Source organism: Botryllus schlosseri, chromosome 3 (assembly GCF_051294905.1).
Source record: "Botryllus schlosseri isolate E-star chromosome 3, Bs_hap1, whole genome shotgun sequence".
In the NCBI taxonomy this organism is placed as follows: Eukaryota; Metazoa; Chordata; class Ascidiacea; order Stolidobranchia; family Styelidae; genus Botryllus; species Botryllus schlosseri.
In genome coordinates, this window is record NC_137238.1 from 2493622 (window position 1) to 2513816 (window position 20195).

The 20195-nt window shown below is 40.6% G+C and overlaps 1 protein-coding gene across 2 annotated transcripts; it reads right to left on the reverse strand.

The window, feature by feature from the left end:
• Positions 1-3840: 3840 nt before the first annotated feature.
• Positions 3841-8210, reverse strand: LOC145435541 (3-oxoacyl-[acyl-carrier-protein] reductase FabG-like). Of its 2 annotated transcripts, XM_080312811.1 has the most exons (3): positions 8059-8196; positions 7587-7998; positions 3841-4167 (listed from the first exon to the last, which is right to left on the reverse strand). In XM_080312811.1, exons 1-3 carry the CDS (start codon positions 8162-8164, stop codon positions 3978-3980), a joined length of 708 nt encoding a protein of 235 aa, XP_080168937.1. In that variant the 5' UTR covers positions 8165-8196; the 3' UTR covers positions 3841-3977. The 2 variants fall into 2 exon arrangements, with proteins under 2 accessions (XP_080168937.1, XP_080168936.1); XM_080312810.1 differs by having other exon boundaries at positions 7587-8210.
• Positions 8211-20195: the final 11985 nt, after the last annotated feature.

Consider the following 20195-nt stretch of genomic DNA (forward strand, 5'->3'; position numbering starts at 1 on the left):
TAATAATCCCATGAAATCAATATCTTTCGTCGCTTTGCCAACAATTTCGACGACGACTTGCAAGGGAATATAAGCTTATGCCTTAACGGTCTATAGGCCAGACCAGACAATGTATTCGGCGTCTGAGTATTGCTACGTTGATATTGAGCAGAGTGTAAAACCGGTTTTTATACTTGCTACCGATATTACCCCATTAACAAGTTTTACAGCAGTAGCCAACACCATCATCGGACGGATTTGGTTTATATGATACAATAAACATATGCAATCAAGATTGACGCCGTACGCCGGCTGCATTTTTACATCAGACCACGATATCAATTTCATAGATTGGTTGAATAAGCATCATTCGCTGACTACTGTATCTCGCTCTTGATGTTGTCTGATTGCGGGCCAAGCTCACAGCAGAGAGTCGCTAAATATTCACAAACGGAAAGCTGGATATTTCGAGCAAATTTTTGTAACAAAGCAAGTCAAATTTTTGAGATTGGCAAGGTGCATGCACGTTTGGTGTTGATTTTTTTTAATGCTGCCAGCACCATGCATAGAGTGGTGCTAAGTTGAAATGCAAAGAATTTCAACCAAAGATGTTATATTGACGTGAAAAATGGTAATATATGAAAAAGGTTCACAGTCCAGAACCTACCAAGAGTCGTTTGTGAACGTAAACCTCTAAATTTCTGAGGTTCACACACTGAACGCGAACCAGTGATGAGCGGATAGTGCTTTTCGAGAATCCGAATCCCTCCGACAACTTTAGTGTCTAAGGAAAACTCCCTCCGACTCCGAAGAGTTCAATCCCAGACTCCGAGATACTCCGATGAATCTCGTAAGTATCCGAAACAGTGGCAATCATTGTACACTTGGTAATGTGTTTTACTAAATTAATGTGGTAACAAGGTTGGCCTCATAGTACTGTCTACTCTGCAGTCCCAAATTGCAGTGCAGATGGCTGATTTTTATGCACTTGGCATCATTTTTGCATGTTACCCGTCATATTACAACTTTACAAAGTGTCAACTATCTGTGTTTTGGTTTGTAATCATAATCAAGAGTGTATTCTGGTCAGAGCTATCCAAAGACATCGGAGACAAAAGTTACAATACTCCGAAATTCTCCGAAAAAATATTTGTAGTAAACTCCGACTCCGCTCCGACTGTCACAAAACCGGCAAAACTCCGCTCCGTATCCACTCCGACTCCGCTCCGATGCTCTTCACTAACGCGAACGTGAACCTCACGTTCACACCATCCCCAGTAGATAATACTTGGCTCGCAGTGGTAGACGCACGTTCCTTGCGTTAGTCCTTGATCTGACAATTTCAACGTGAATGCAACGACAGTATTGCCTCAGATAGATATATTGGCCGAATATGTATGGAATAGACAGTAGGATATCGAAAATGATTCTCATATAATTCAAATACTTGAGCTGATGAATGGTAAGTCACGTGGTATGAGAAGAAAGACATAAATTACGTGACATGCAGGTATGAGAGAGAGCCAGGGCTCTACACTACATAGGCACTGATAGTTTCGACTTTGACTACCTCAGCAAACAACATCGTGATCTCGCATGGATCAAATATAGGCCCGCATACTTTTGCATCTGCTGTAGCACGAAGTAGCTCCTCACCTTTACCCCTGTTCGCAGCTTTCAAAATCACCGACCAGCTCTCGCACCCATAAAATTCCTTTGGGAATTCACGGACCTCATTTCAATAACTGAATGCGCAGTTGCGCACTTGTCTCGCAGCGATTTGGTTACACCAGAGGTCTCAAACACGCGGCCCGCGAGACCATTTTGTGCGGTCCGTGACGGCATTTCGGATTTCGAACTATTCGAGAATATTTACCTGCCAAATATCTTCTTTTTTAACTTGGTAACTGAAAATTTGCTCTAAAACTACTCATCAAACTTCACTCTTACATCACTTTCAAAAGTTACCACGCAGCGGAAGATGAACTATTACATCGCATTACTTGTTTATGAGGGTAAAACATGGCTCGTTGATGATTCAGAACTGAAAATTGTGATTTGGACTTGGGCGCGACCGTTCGTACTCGAATTTGGACTGACTAGGTGGTAAAATAAAAATGACTCTATAGTTGAGTCTTAGCTTGTGTGGCGTAGCTTAATTAGATGTCTAAGGATGTCGGTATAGCAACCATTTGCATTATGTTGCCCTCTTGATGTATTGTACAGTTAGCTACACCCTGTGTCATCTTGGGTATCTTTATCCTTGCTATTATCGTCAATTAAATGTAGTGAGTGTAAAGTAGTAGTAGCGTACGCTTCACAGGTGTAGCACCAATGATTTATCCGGCGATTGGACATTTCTATTGCTATGGCACAGTAATCATTATGTTCAAGTTGTTATAGATTTGTTCCAATATTCGAAGTTTAATCTAACGCTGATTCAATTTCACTTTGGTAAGGACATGCACAATAGCCTAGTTATCCGGAGTATGCCTGAAACCCGGATTAGGCTGTACTGCTCCAATGCTCTGTTATCAGATCAATCTTTGTAAAATTCTAAAATATTCTACCTATTATTGTGACAAGGCAAATGTCCGCTAGCTGCAAAATTATAACGCTGCAGCTTTTACGATGTCCTGATGCATTTGTACTCTCGCATGGTGTCTACAACTAAATATACAGCAACTATGCCAAGTACAGAAAAAATTTTATTCAAATATTTTAAAATGTGATTTTTTCCGTGACAGGCGTGAATACGTGAATTCATAATAGTAACTCACATTTTCACGATGCGTGTGGAATGTCAGTTTGCAAGGTCCCGTCAAATAAGGCCTACCTGGAAATACATTGAATTACCCTATTATTGGTGCTGCGGCCCGCGGCGTCATCAAAAAGTAGGACATTGGCCAGCGAGCGCATTTGAGTTTGAGACCTCTGGGTTACACGATACCCGAATCCGCAGATTTTGGGCTCAAGCCCAGGTGGGTCGTACGGGAGACCTTCATGCAAATCGGCAGACCGTGGGCTCAAGCACAGACGGGTCGTACCGAAACCTATACGTAAAATTAGTATTCAATGTTTTCTGCTAGGCCGCGGGACCTCCAAGATAGCTGGATGGGTACTGCGTTGGACAATTGGAGTATCTGTAGCTTTTCCAAATTAGATTACAATTAGCTACGCTGGGTATAAGATATGACTCTTTGACATATTTTTAATTTTGTACTTAATTTTATCGCTATTGCAGCAAAACTTCATAACAGCCAGAATAATTATTCTCGTGGCAGCATAAACATGTCTTCCAGAGGTCAAGACAGTGGTATATCCAGGGTTAGGGGCTCGGACCCCTTTACAAAATCCTCAGATTCAAGTTGCTGTAGCGACAGCTACTATTACCTCTCGCGAATTCGATGTACCCGACATCGCGCCCGCGTAGTCCTGAATTGCACCATACGTTGATTGATCAAAGAGAATAGCAGACACGGGGACGACTATATGACAATCTAGTTTTCAAACGCACATTGTCTTCTTGATCTACGCCGCAAAATGACCTGCCTTGGAAGTAACATTTCCAATTTCCAACGCTTCGCTATCCACGTTTTTGATCGGTAAGTAGGTTTCTAGTACTGCCGTTTAAATGTAAGCGTGTAGTGCAACGTTATGTGTCATGTTTCCGTCGGTTACTTTGAGAATTGAGAAGTCGATTAATATTTAGATTTTCGGATAATAATAATATCAGTTTATATAAATTCTGAGCTATTTACATTGAAATGCCCTATCATAGTATGATTAGTAGCCTACGAGTTTTTACACTCGAATATTTATCTTTAATGCGCCTCACTGTTGGCGACTAAAACAACAGACCATTGCCTACAATTCATATAATTACCGTTGAAAACTGGCCTGGACACAACACCAGACCATACAGATAATAATCATACACCGATCATGTAATAACTGTCCTTTGTACCAACATCAACAAGTGATCGCTATTTTCCGAGCTATGACAAGGTCAGAGACCTGCCACCGTCGATCAAAAATGTGTTTCCAGTGGTCCAAGCGGAGTCGTCAGATGCCAAAAACAGAATTGCTCGTGAAATTTCCTTTGTGGTACCGAGTCTGCCGATCGGATGAGCGCGGGTCTTACGCTCATAAAACGCATCCAATTCGTCTCCCGCGAGCCCAGCTGACCTTTTAACGCAAAGTGCATCGCAATTAATAGTGTATTCAAAGTAGTTTTGAGTTTGCGTGTTCAACACTGAACAATAAGATATGTTTCGTCTGAAGGTAGTATTTGAATTTGGGAAATGACACAAAAAACACGGTTCCTATTCATAAATATGATAGCATAATAATGCGCTCGAAATTTAAGTTGTTGGGGGTGGCGGAACTTTCTTTCCTACCTTAGTAAAAGTTGCGCGGCGGAGCGTTAGGCCTACAATAGCGTTGTTCAATTTCCAGCTACGACGGCTGTATTTGGCGCTAATTGTGTGATGGAAAATGAGCCGACTTTGTAGTGTAACAGGGTCTGCATGAGCTGCATAATGTGCTCTTCGATTGTGATACTGGTGAAGCTGGTAAAACTGCTGTTGAAAATAGCTGTGATGCTAATCGGAGCTTAGCACAAGCTTACAGCGGTTCTCAACCGGGGGTCCGCGAAGCAATTTCAGGGGGTCCGCGAGACCTCTAAATTTCAGAGTGGTTGATATACTAACTTTTATTGTATTTTTTAATTTGAGATAGCATGAGGCAGTTTCACACCACAATTGCTAAAACCTCATGAATCTTATCATCATAATAATCGTCTGACATGAACTATCGTAGTGTGAAATTCATATTTCTTGCCAATTTTCCAATAACCTGCTGATACAAACATATTGCTGTTTAGAGACGTTCAGTTGGGGTCTGTGGAAAAAATAAAAATATGGAGATAGTAACGTCAATCAGGGTGACTTTGTAATGTCTGCGAAACCTTCTCAATTTTAAGTTGTTAGTCTCATCAAATTAGTCGTTTGAAATAAATATTTCCAAAGTATTTCCTAATTTGTCCAAATACAGGGATTGAAACCTCGCCACGAAATCCATTTTATCCTGTGATATACATAACCACTATTTGAACAGCTTCTTGAAGGTACAGAACTTTAATATACAATTGCATAGTATATTCATATTGAAATGAAACCGAATATTTTCGGCTAACACTCGTCATAAATCGGACATTGATATACCTGCTCTTAAAGCTCGGCTATCAGATTAGGCGCATTCTTATTGCGGATGCCCTATCGACAAGGCTGTTTTTTTGCTGAACAAGGAGTGTTTCGTTGCTATCAAAGATTACGCTCCAACCATGAAATTCATATCACCGGTTGTATTGGTATGCAGATTTGTCTTGTTATTGTTGAATTGTTCACGGTCGAAAACGTTTGCTCGTACATATATATGAAGAGCTTCTTGGAGGTACAGAACTTCAATATACAATTGAATAATATATTCATATTGAAATAAACCCGAATATTTTCGGCTGACACTCGTCAGGGGTAATCGTCAGCAACTAGTAGAGAAATGGAAAGAACATTGTATATCAACAATCGTATCACAAAATATGACGTCACCAGCATGAAATTTCATGAATGAAAGAGCGTTCAATGTACTATTTTTATCCGCTTAAGATTGATGCTGATCGATCAAAGGTCATTAATTCTGCCATCGGCAAACATCTGTTAGATAATCCGATTTGTGCGAATAATTATCGAGACGACCGATTTCGAATCGTTGGGCGAGGCCGTTCACAATTCCATTTGTGTGCCTTGGAGTCGACTTTTATCAAAATACACCAACCAAAACTCTGTCAACAAAAGGAGTTCGTGTACCACCTAAAAATAGGCCCCGCCCGCGGTCCGTATGTTGCTCGTCCCTGCGCATAAAATATATGTTTCTTCATTTTGGTGTCATAAATGTTGCTATCACACCAAAAGTATCGTCGGAAGCGTTGTGTGTTAATATTACATAAGCCTCCAACTCTCTTTGCGGAAATGATTTTCGGCACTCCTCGTTCATGTCAAAACGAAGACGCGGATTTTCAAGACACGACGACGTACTTCAAGAAATACAGCAGCAAAATTAGCTTTGAAATAATAAAAGTCTACTAAGTTCTACATAAATAGTATGATGTTATTTTCAAGAATAAATCATTATTTTGCTGTTCATCATAAGCCTACAGTTCATACTTGCACAAGATGGATGAAGGTTGCACCATGATGGAGCTAAAATTGAACTAAAACTTGAGGGGGTCCGCGAGGGTCCGTGGCGGTCAAAAGGGGTCCGCGAAGTCAAAAAGGTTGAGAACCTCTGAGCTAGAGACTTCGTTCAATAATATAAAATAACAATATATCAGCATTTGGTAAGATATCACCGGGCTGATCGGCTGTGCTGCAAAATCTAGTAGTGGGCCACGCGTTGGCAACCCCTGGTATAGGCCTACACCTTGGGTTGCATTTAAAACAAATGGTAATTTAAAACACTTTGTTTAAAACATCTTTTAAACAGTGTTTTAAACACAGGCCTTTAAAAAAAATTGAGTTTTTTAAGGTGTGTAATTATGCCATAATTGTGTAAATACTTTCCAAAAAACATGTTGTATGGGCCTACGGACGATTACTACCGGATATAGCCGACGTATACGATGTGAGATGGTTGGAACCATTAAAATAGTCGGTTCAACAGCTATAGTACGTAGATATCTTGTCAAAGGAACTATATTTACCCTATATTTTCATATGCCATAGTCAATACATTATGACGTCAAAATTGAATATTCGTGACGTCATGGCTTGAAAACAAACAAACAATAAAACATGTTTTAAATAGGGGCCTTGTTATAACCATGTTTGTTTTAAATTGACTTTTGTTTTAGATACAACCCTACCTATACCCCAAACAATGCTGGACCAGTATATGACAAAGTCACTGAAATGCCACCTTCCAAGGCGAACGCACCATGTATCGACGTTGGAAAACTAGTAAGGTTTACGTAGTACCAGGAATCATTGTCGCTGTGAATTTTGAATGGATCGGATCAGTCATTGCAATTTTATGTAATTCTACTACAATAATTAATTCCTATCCCATGAAATCGAGTCTATACCCGAAATGTACTTGTACACTTGTACTAAACACAAGTATTAGTATGGTGATCATTTAGCTAGTGTTCGTGAATGCTGTACGCCACTACTATGCCGGATTTAGTCTGAAACCAGATGTGTTTTAAAACACTCTGTTCAGCACATGTTTAAAAAATCAATACGCAATTGGTCGTATCGCTACATACGGAACATGCAATACAAGGCTACGCCCGTTTGTGGAAATGGCAACGTTGTTATAAATTACGAGATTTGCGGAATTGATACTGTATACTTTGTGGTCGCGTTACAGGTACATATTTTGACTTTCCGCATCATTTATGCTGTTATGACGTTGTAATGAAATGATACTGGAATACTCCAATTGACTCGAAGCCCTATACTCGATTCAGACTCATAATCACTCAAGCATACTCGATTTTGCTCAGTCTAATTATAATCCACTGGTAGCATGTATCGAATCAAAAATACCTGGTGATATTGGTCTTCACGAAGGCTGGGTTGACTGAATTCACGCGAACGCCTTTCGGCGCGCACTCGCGAGCCACGCATTTGGTGAATTGATCCACTGCCGCCTTGGTCATGCTGTACAGAAGCACGCCTTCAAACGCCTGCAGCCCGGCAATGCTCGAAACGTTCACAATATTTCCTTTCGACGCCACTAAATGCGGCATAGCCTTCTGAGTCAACACGAACAACGACTTCACATTAACCGTGAAAAGCATATCAAAATCTTCAATAGGTGAAGTTTGTAGACTGCCCAGTTTGTAAGCGCCCGCATTGTTGATGAGTATATCGAGCCGCTTATACTTTTCAACAATCTTATCCACCAAATTTTCAACCTCCTGTTGGTTTGTGAAATCCGCGAGTATTTGAAGGACATCTGCGGCACAGTTGTTCCGGCATTTTAATTCTGTTGCGTTCAATTCGTCCTTGTCTCTACCTGTAATGGCTAATATCGCGCCATGCTTTGCGAAATCTTGTGCTACTTCGCGACCGATACCGCTTGACGCGCCGGTTACTAACACAACCTTACCGGAGAAACTCATGTCGCCTTATGATGCTCTCGCACAGTCGCGAACTGTTGTCCGCCATTCTTTTCACCGGCATTGGCGTGCTTAATTGCTGAGTCACGGTAGCGTATTGCCGCCGATACGTTCTGCACTGCGGATACGATTGAACTGGTTAACTGACTCTGATCGAGGTAGAGCCTGTGTAATTGCGAATACGTCCGTCGATTACCTCCATCGTGACTGGCCCGTTTGGAATTATAGTATATATTCACTCGAGACACAACGCTATGTCAATATCGACGTGCGCAGAGTGTGTAAAGGTTGCTGTTTTGGTGTAAAGACAGTAGACTCGTACAAACCGCAAATCTACTTAGTTGACGGTCAACGAACTACTAATTTTTGGGTATTTTAGTACTAGTTCTAGTCGAGGAGTTAGTGAGTAGTTCTAGTCCAAGTTGGGCATTTAAAAAAAACTTCAATTGTCGAACAACCAGAAGACAAGTGTCGCCATTTGGCGTGAATCAGAATACCGGCATTTATATGTCCTCTTATTACTAGGGATGGGCTTCTCGAATCGAGTATCAGTTCTTATGATTGGGATTGAGTAACGAAATCCATTGTTATTCGGTATCGCAATTATATGGTACTCATTAATTTATGTACGAAAATTTTTGTTGCAATGCTTTCTTGCAGAGATGAGCGGATTTGAAATTTCTATGTCCTAATCCAATCCAAATCCGAACCTTCAAATCCAAATCCAAATCCTAATCCATAACTTTTTCATATTCAAGTCCATGTCCAATCCTAATCCGATTCCAACTGGAAATTCAGAAAAAATGCAAATTTATGCAATGGAGGAATTTGAAAATTTTCTTTCACAACCAACGATTCACTTGATTCAAGATAACTTAGTAACCATAAGTACATTAATAACTGATCTGAATAAAGTTTGTCGCCATTCGCCACACGACATTTCAATCTCCCAGAAAATAGGTAAATCCAATCCAAATCCTAATCCGTTGTGAAAAAAATGTCTAATCCAAATCCAATCCAAATCCGACAAAATTTCACAAATCCTGTTTTTTCAAAACCTAATCCTAATCCATGCTCATCTCTGCTTTCTTGCCACATCGAATGCCATCCCGTACATGAAGAAGAGAGCTACCTACATTTATGGCAAGGAAATTTATGCAAAGTGGTGACCGATCCATCGTATTGTCAAAAATCGTAATGACATATTGCTATTAGCAAATTCGAATTGATTAATATACGTACGTGTAACTGGCTTATTTACTTCGTAGTAGCATAGAAATTACGTATTCTGACACTTCGATTCCCTCTTGCTATTAAGACGTCATAATGGGCGATGTTAGACTTCACGGTTCATAATCGAGAAGGTGTTGAATCACTCAGGTATACATGATTTTGAATGAAGAATCCAGCGTCCATAGTAAAATATTCGGAAAGCTTTTTGGAGGTACAGAACTACAATATACAATTGAATAGTGCATTCATATTGAAATGAACCCGAATATTTTCGGCTGACACTCGTCAGGGGTAATCGTCTGCAACTAGTAAATAATTGAAAGGATCATTGAATATCAACAATCGTATCACAAAATATGACGCCACCAGCATGAAATTTCGAATACGAGAGCGTTCAATGTACTATTATTAAATGGTAAGCGAACTTCTTTTGTTGACACAGCCTTGGTTGGTGTATTTTGATAAAAGTCGATTCCAAGGCACACAAACGGAAGTGTAAGATCAATTTATAGCAATAACGCATTGCAAATTTTGAGTTTGTACCTCTCACAAAATCACAATAACAATTGTGTCAATAAATCAATTATCCATATTCGCCACGATTACCATGACTTTAGCGTTCTGTTAGAATGCCACAACACACAATTGTTGCCTTTGTGAGCATGCCTACCAATAAACTACTCGAAAAGTACTCGGCATAAGCCGTTGTACCCATGCAGTCCTAGGTATTACTCAGAGGTGGTGAAAGTAGTCAAGAAAGCTACTCAAGTAGAAGTAGAAGTAGCGACGAAAAAAATCTACCCAAGTACGAGTGGAAGTACTTCTTCCATAAAGAACCTAAAACTACTTGAAGTAGAAGTAGAAATGACTGACTTTAAATCTACTCAAGTAAGTAAGTAGTTTTGAAAACTATCGTAATTCGTTCGCATGGCTTGTCAACAGGTGCAAATTGAGCTATGCGAAAGGTGCAGAGCTTGATACATATTGATGCATACCAGGAGGTATTCAATTTTCGCCAGCATAAGCATTCGTGCGCATCATGGGATGAAAATGATAATATTGATGTCGAAATGCGATACTCATCTTCTGCTTAATCGAACAGCCCGTTCTAGAAAATATCACATATTTTAAGGCCCGTGGTTTAGTCGAAGAGCAATACGGAGAAGTTGTACACGATACTGTGTGAACACTTTGCACGATTAGTAAACGTGAATAAAAAATAGGGTGGATCGTAAAAATGCCATATTGTGTAGCTTGATTTCCGGAAAATAAAGGCAATACAACACTTTCTTTTATACGTCAACATGTATGTTATCGAGACAAAAGAACTGATATTAATTAGAGCTTAAAGTATATGAAACTGGGAATTGAAAGTGAAAAATAAATAATACTTTTAAAAGCGGAATATGTATTTCATGTCTAAAGATAGAAAGTTTTAGGGTGGTATGTTAAAACAGCTCTAAAACTAAAAAGGTCAGAGTTCACTTTTCCAGATTAGGACACGCCATGGACTGCTATATTTTGATATGATAGGTAAATGCTAGATTGCGAAACATCAGTTTCACACGTTATGATGAGACATGTATACTGTGGTGAAATATTCCATATGGGCAAAGGGCGACAATGCAGTATGAACGGAACCACGCCAACCCGCTACGCAAATTATATTCACTGATACTTTCGTGAAATCGTACTGATTACTCCGTATCCACTGAGCGCGAAGCGCGACGAAAATTTTGGGCTTACTCAAATTTTATGAAAATTAAATGTTGATGATCCGTGAAAACAGCCCCGAAATTCCTCAAGCTATCTTCCTGATTAAAGGATTAAACTACTTCTACTTGACAAACTGAAAATAGCGAAAAGTAAGTAAGTAGATCACAAAAATTTACGAAGTAGAAGTAGAAGTAGCGAAAATCAGATCTACTTGTGTAAGTACCAGAAGTAGGAGAACACTACTTGAGTACTTCGAAAAAGTAGAAGTACTTCGTTACTGACCACCTCTGGTATTACTCTTTAGTAGGGATGGTGTGAAGGTGAGGTTCACGTTCGCGTTTTGTGTGTGAACCTCAGATATTTTGAGGTTCACGTTCACAAACGAACCTTGGTAGGTTCTGCACTGTGAACATTTTCATAAATTATAATTTCCACTTTATTATAACATCTTTGGTTGAAGTTTATTGCATTTCAACTGCGGACCACTCTATACATGGCGCTGGCAGCATAAATAAATCAACACTAAGCGAGCATGCACCTTGACAATCTCAAAAATTTTACTTGATTTGTTACAAACGTTTGCTCAAAATATCCAGCTTTCCGTTTGTGAATATTCAGTGACTTTCTTCTGTGAGCTTGAGCCGCAATCAGTGATTGCCAATCACATTACATCTAGAGCAAACTACATTACATGTAGATATCAGCGAATGATGCTTATTTAAATATTCAACCAATCAACGAAATTGATGCCGTTGTCCGATGTAAAAAATCTAGCAGGCGTACGAGGTCAATTTTGATTTCATAAGTTTTGTGTATAATAAAAACCAAATCGGTGCGATCGGGGTGTTGACTACTGCTATTTAATTTGCTAATGGGGTACCATCGGTAGCAAGTATAGAAACACTCTGGTCAATATCAACGTAGCAATACTCAGACGCCGAATACACTGTCCGGTCTGGCCTGGAATGTTAGGGCGTGAGCTTATATCCTTGCCAGTCATCGTAGAAATTGTTAGCAAAGAGACGGAAGATATTGATTTTCTGGGATGATTATATCAATTTATTGCCCGAGTTGATATATCTGGCGGCGTATAAAACGTCAATATGTACTTCAGCATTGTGGCATTATGTGGCCCGAGTCGTCGCTAATATCGTGTGCTTGTACATTAATAGAGGCTATCACTTCACTGAAATGTAGGGTTTGAATTAGCAATGTGACGTCACGTGACGTCACGTGACGTCATGAGGTTCACGTTCGCGTTCACTCAGAACCTTTCAAAAAGGTTCGCGTTCACACGAACCTGAACCTTCCAGAGGTTCACACCATCCCTACTCTTTAGACGTGAAAAGCAGCAAACACAGGCAGAAGCTACACGTTGATAACGTTGACGCGTGTCACTGAATATCAGAAATAGAATAGGTTTCAAAGTCAAAACGCTGCCCTGCGCTGTGAAGATTATATAACAGTATAAGTGGTATTTCGAGTATTGGCGACCAACAAATATACATCGGCTTTGCCCGGCACTTTCGTAAAATAACAATATCATCTGCCAGAGGCTGATATTATGGGTGATGTCAAATCCAGTGGTGATGGGAAGCGAAGTAGGCTACTTCTACCTTTCGGGGTGCTTCAAGTAGATATTGCATACTCGCACTACTTCCTCAAGTAGTTATGATTTTAGACTTCTACTTTTACTTGTACTTAACAGTTTAGAGTTTTTCGGCAAAACAAGGCCTAGAATACTTAGTTTTTAATTTCCTTGTAAATCTCTACTTCTACAATGACGGCCAGACAACGCCCACATCTATAGTGTTCTGGCTGAGTACTTATTTTGCATCTAGCAATTTTGAAAGAAGCTACCTTTGGTTGACTGTCAAAAGAATGCTAACTTTCTACCAAATCTACTTTTTGAAATTACTTACAAGAGTGCTTTTCAGTTTGCATGTTTTACCTCAACTTAAAGTAGCTTTGACATATATTGAAAATCGAGTGCAGAAATATATTTGGCCAAACCTCTACCTCTACTTGGGTATACCAACGCTCACCACTTTGATCGGCTTTGGTAATATTACGACTACGAAATTTCAGCATAGATTTTTGCGGTAACTCATACTATACTCAATTAACGCCGCCGTAAACTAAGACTACCCGAACAATTATTCGTGCCGGCTGCTACGAAGGTATGCAGACAGAGCAAATAGAGCACGCATGCGCATGCGCATGCGCACTTATCTTCGGCCTTCTCAAAATCAGTGTTCCCCTTCAAAATTATCTAGTTAAAATGCAAAACGCACCATTACATGCACAATACGCGATTGGCAGGTTGTTGATCTAGCACAAGACTTAAGTATCGTTTGTGATTGCAGCATTAAATCCTTCCCCGCTACGCGACACGTACTCAAGGATAGCGTAATCACCGAGGAATGATAGCGCTGAATCGGTGACCCCTTTATGACTCACAATTTTACATTCGAAGTTTATCGATGGTAAGACAACGAGCTCTCTAGCTTTTTCTCGCACTGAGTGAAATACGAAAATGTAATTAATATATCATGATTAAAAACTTACCCGGTAGCAACGTTAATACTGACACGCACACTCACAAATAACACTTCTAAACACGAATATCGCACTATATCCCGTTTCTACATGTAATTTGGGGCGCTGAATTCTTATCTGTTTTCTACGTAGTACCAACTATTGAAATTCCAAACTAATCATATTTAGAGAATGTGTTTACTGGTATTAAATACAGCGATGGTCCTTCTTTTATTAAGGACGATCATTATAAAACCAATACGTGCTATGTGAATTTGCGAACAATTATAACACATCTATTTCATAGTTAGTGTTCTTCCACGGTCAACCACAAAATTAGTTCCGGTCATCCAAGCGGATTCATCGGATGCCAAAAAGAGAATGGCCTTCGCGATGTCTTCCGTTGCACTCAATCTTCCGAGCGGGTGGGCCTCAACAAAGCTTTCTCGAAATCTTTCCAATTCCTCTCCCACGAGTCCGGAATCCCTTAAGATATAGTACACGCTAACTACACATTGTGAGTGTTGTCATCTAAAAATGCAGTCTTGTAACACAACTATACCATGCCATAGTGTACTTGACAATAGTATAAAATGAATCACCGCTAAAATTTATTGCATGCCTAGGAGACGATGTTTGCCGTAGTTTCTTCTTGGCAAAGTCGTGTCATTTGTCACCGTAAACACTACTATTCCACAAAAATGATCATTCCACCAGATTTAGATCACTCCAAATTAAATGGTTGCACTCAAGAAAACTGGTGTGCTGCGTTTTGCAACCAAGCTAACAGTGCAATAGGAATAGTCCAATGAACAAAACAGTTCTCTGAGAAACTAAAGATAATCATACTTATTATAATTGTTCATTTTCGTTTCGATTCAAAGCTACGAAAAGCAGCATGTGAGCCATGCTTCCAAGTCGGCCGCACGGCACTTAGACATAGACATGGCTGCAAAGAAATGGGAGGGACTGATGATGAAAAATTTTATCGTCCGTACCGCGTATGATAGAAAAGGGCTGGCTGTCGCAGTGCAAATAACCTGATGATGCGAAAAGCGCCGAAATAAGGCGTGTGCAACTGTACACCATGCAACTGCAGTGCATTAAATCGCCTAGCCTAAAAGTGCTTGGACAGCCAGGTTAGGCTTACATTCAAAACAAAACAAAATTCAAAACGAACATGTTTAAAACGAGGCCCCTGTCTAAAACATGTTTTTTAAGCACTGACGTCACGAATATTCAATTGGCACGTTATATTAGATTGACATTGACAATTGAAAATATAGGTTACATATATTTCTTTTACGAAATATCTGTATTATTGTGGTTTAACCGACTATTTTGAGGGAACAGACATCCCATATCGATATAATTCGTTTATATCGGGTGGAAATTGCCCGTAGTCTAATACAACATGTTTTCTGGAAAGTATTTACAGAATTATGGCATACTTTTACAACTTGAAAAAAAAACACATTTTTTCAGAAAGGCCTTTTTTAAAAAACACTGTTTGAAACATGTCTTAAACAAAGTGTTTTAAAATACCGTTTGTTCTAAATGAAACCCTAAGCCAGGCTAATTGATAGTCTGAACTAAAATGCCATGAATGACGCAAAATCTGAAATGCGGATGTATGTGTGGGTCTTCCGGGGGTAGGGCTGGGAAATGAACTATTTCTAGTCAACAGCATAGCAGTATTGCGATATAGTGGGTTATACTGGAGTATTGGAGTATCGGCATTGTTGACGAGTATATCCAGATGGTTATACTTCTCTACAACTTTATCCACCACACTTTCGACCTCCTGTCTCCTTTTGAAATCCGCGCGTATTTGTAGTAGAACATCATTAGCTCCGTTAACACGACATTCCGCTTCTGCGGAGTTTAATTCGTCTTTATCTGTAATAGCCAACGCCGCGCTTCGCGAAATTTTTTGCTGTCTCGCGACCGATGCCACTGGCCGCGACGGTTACTAACACAACCTTGCCTGTAAAACTCATGTTATCGCACATATTATCGAACAGAGAAACTGGAGTAGAGCTTCAACGGTCAATCCGCAGCTGCACGCGATATGTTTTGCGCATGTATGCTTTACTTCGTTCAGTTGCAGTGATGCATTGACTACGAACATGTTGTATAAGCGCAAGTTTGTTATGTGGTGGTATATTTGCTTTGTTTGTATATGTATACCTTCGATTTAACGTACACGGCTATAGTTGATCCGTGAATGTGCAATACCCTCGGAGGCATTAAAAGAGTAATATGAGTCACTGCAGAAAACTATAGTCGCATATCGTGGTCATCTTCTTACTAGGGCTGAGCATATCGATCCCATTATGAGTTCTGATCATTTAAATTAAGTATTGAGAGCCACTGTTTTCAAGTACCGGTATTATACCTTGTTTATTAATTTATCTACGAAAATGGTTGAGATATTTCCTTACCGCGGCGGATGTCTGGAAACCTCGGTGCGAAGTAGCGTATCTCTCAATACGACGTTTCAACGACAGTTCTGTACAGTGTCGATCAGTCTACAGGACTGTGTAAAATCCCAGTGACACATCACTGTCAGCAGATTAGGAATATTATAAATGGGTGTAACAGGCATTATTTAGCATGGAAGTAATGCTTTGAACACGTCATGTCCCGCATAGCGTAATGGCGTCATAATTAATCGTACTCGAATCGAATTTTCATACCCGACTAGGAAACGAATCTCTCAGAAATTCTACGTCCACTAGATTATTCAAGTACCCATTCATTAATATGCTACTACTATGCCACATTCATCGAACACGAGTCATTAGAAGATGCGACGGGGGATTGTCACACCATAACCTCGATATTATCGGTTTGAAGGAGAGCCTTCCATTATCGACGATCAAAAGTGTGCTGCATAGCGGAAGACGCGTCGCGAACGCTGAGATGTGTATTCATTTGTTGGGAAAAAGGAGATACCGGCATCTCCAGCATGTTCGCAGTTTCTTGCGCGCGTGGCGTATTGGTGAAATCGCATCTGGCTGGTAATCTGATGTCCGAATGAATCTTTTGTCATCGAGTGGTTCAATAATAATAATAATCAGTAATCGTCGGATTATATTTTCATCCGATCATGACACGCACAATACACAAGACACAATGAAATGTGGCGAACAGATAGGAGGATGCCGAAACGAGAAATCTGGCATCCACCTTTTACCCAGTGCCCGATGGCACAGTTTATCCGGTGGTAGAAGCTCTTTCTTTCTCTTTACATCCTATTTCATTTTAATTACGTCCATCATCGGGTTGTTTTCGGAGCTTTTCAGCTGCCCATATCAAACTCCATGTCGGATTCGGATCCGGACTCGGTTCGCCACGGTTGCTAACACTCGATGTCACCACTACGCCAACTGCCGTGTGTGCGCGCGAACGTGGAGCGTATACCAGGTTATTTACATCGTAAGTTCATCAACACAACGGAAGTGATCTGAGTCTTGTATCATATGCATTTACGTATGTACTCAAAACTTTTTTCTCTGCTGGGTACCCGTTTTGCTTGGTATTATCGTCATTTTGTCGCCTTTTACAAGCCACTAGGGAATTGGTGATATTAAACGTTTGCGATACTACCACGCATTTGCACACTGCACAGCCTATTTATCAAATCTGACGCATTATGACGTCACACTATGTGACGTCATCGATCTCACACACCTACGGAAAATTAACGTCCGGCGCCTATGGATCACGATACCAGCAAATTTAGCGCGTTGCTACAATGTCGCTACGTTGCTTCTTTGAACGTGCGTACTCTCATGATACATCTGTTCAATGATGTTCTAAAACTAATCGAGATTTAAGGTCCTCCATAGTCTGGTGACAGTGTCGAAAGGGATTTTCCTTGTGATAACACAGTCCTTTGTCACCAGGGACCAACAGTTTCGGTGCTAGTAAACGCAGACGCCATCATTAATACTCAACTTGAGTCGTTGTGCAGAGCACTATAGCAGTAACACAGGTAGTAGCGTTACCGTGATAGCGATGGCGCGTGTCACTGAATATCATAAATAGTATAGAATAATATAGTATAACGAAAGATACTTTCCTAGATTCTCGGATAAAAAGTCTCTGTCCTTACTAAGTAGCTTGCCAAGAATGGAGAAAGAACGTGCGACAGCAGCAGTTGTTGGGTGACAACACTGAAGTTGTGCGTACACTGCTGGTGACACACAGTGCTGCTTCATTCTGAGATTGTTGTCCACATCACAATTTTTCATCAAGAGCATCTTGATATGAGAATCACGCAATGCCCAAGCAGTCTTACTTTAGTTAGGATATTGCCGTACATTGACCATAACACCATTTCCACCTATTTGTTTATGATTCACAATGAAAAGACAATGGGCCGTCTACAACTGTAGGCTAGGGCTGTTCAAAAATAACTTTTTTTCCCGGATTCCAGCCATTCACTGGTTAAATTGTCAGGTTACCCTAAAAAACGCTGCACACTAAATTTGGTTCGATTCTAACAAGTATAGGACTCCGCAGATCCAATAAAAACTTTTAATTTATCATAGAAAATTGAAAAAAAAAAATTTCCAAATTTTTCTGCCAACCCCATGAAATTGTTGAACTCTCTTCAAAGACGTTGCAAAACAAATTTGAGTCAATTCCGACCAGTAGAAGCGGAGTTATGTGAGTTTTTCGTTGATAAATCGCGGATTATACACCGATCAAGGATGATCCGAGGATCACGCCCATTCACGTAGCACGAAGGCCTAATTCCACAATGCATCTCGTACACCCTGATGTGGTGTTTAGTACCCCAGTGGGGTCTACGGACCCAGGTTAAAAAACCCTGGAATAGAAATGTTGAATCGGCGAAGAATTTATCGGTGTTACTGTAGAGCAGGGGTGGGCAACATACGGCCCGCGGGCCGGATCCGGCCCGCGGACAGTTTTTCGACTTACATGATAATGTGGCCCGCCGGCCCCAGTCTTCCGAGATTCCCCACTAGTTGCTCACATACATTTTAGTGATTGTATGTTTTTATACACATGTAGGCACAGCAAGCGAGGGTGGAGCTTACGCGTAAGTTCGTCGAAGCGAGAAGACTTGCATTATCGGCATTTACGATGTACTGAACCCTAATGTCATTTGTGGTAATAATGGTGTTTGTCGACGACAATGGTCATTTACACCAGGCCGATATTTCTTATTTTTGATTCCGTAACCGTCGACTTGTAGCACGTCCCACACTTCTAGGCTTTTGTAAGACACCGATTATGCCAGGTGTCGCCAACTGAAAACGGGTCGTGGGCCAATTTCAAATTTCGAGGCCGCGGACCGCATGAATTCAATATCGAGATAGACAGGCCGCACAGTTTAACAACCACGCTATCTCGTCACCTACTTAATCCTAATGCATTGATATCTTGGTAAATTTGGGGTACCGGGCTTATTGAACGCCTTGAAATCTTGATGAAGGATTGCACCGTGTGTTGATTGATCAGAGAGAAGCAGACATGGTGGTACCTGTATGACAGGGGTGCTACCTGTATGACAGGGGTGGCCAACTTGCGGCCGTAGAAGCAAATTTGTGCGACCGTGGACATGTAATTCAATTATTAGGTGTTGCTGGCCGTCGACGTGGAATTTGAATTTACGAATTGACTCCCGATTTCTTGAAAGATTTTAATTATTCTTGAAAGTTTCTTCGCGCAGCGCGCGATTCAATGCGACTTTATTTTTCGATTTTAATATAGTTGCGCACTTTGCAATCAGAGCCCCACAGTACAGTTGTGAACAGATGCGACACATATAGAGATACCAACTCGGAATCGTGTTCTCCTCACTATACCGACAATCCTGATTGGAGGTCAAGACATGCAAAGAACAGCATGCAACAAAGTGACTAATAATAATTGGCCTGCCCTGACCGATCCTCCACCAACTCTACCGGTGAATCTGATCACATGGGATGAGAAATAATATGTAGAACTACTAATTTTCATGACGAAATTCATTAATGAATCTGAAAAAAGTTTCGCGCTTTGCGCGACTATGAACATCCTACAATATTTAATAGATTAGTACGGAGTTCGCCGGAAATGGACATAGACACTTTAACATGAGTATTTGGCGTTCTGCTAGTTCATTACGACTATTTCCTGGAATGCGGCCGTAGGCTACATGAGTAGTCGAAATGCGGCCGTGACTTGCAAAAAGATTGGCCACTTCTGCTGTATGAGAGTGCTGTTCTCAAATCCACATTGTCTCCGTCCTTATGGGCGAGAAATGGCTTTGAAATTGCATTGCTGTCGTTAAAATACATTCATTAAATACGATTTCTTCCTTGTATACGTGGATAAATGGGCGAATAATGTATCGATTCAGCAATCCGGCCCGCCAAGTACTTAATTTTCCTATATCCGGCCCGCCGACTTGAAGAAGTTGCCCGCCCCTGCTGTAGAGCGTATACTACCTTGCTCGCCACCGATAATAACATGGATAAAGAGAACAAACAACACCCAGCATGTAACCAACTATACGCCACGGGGTCAC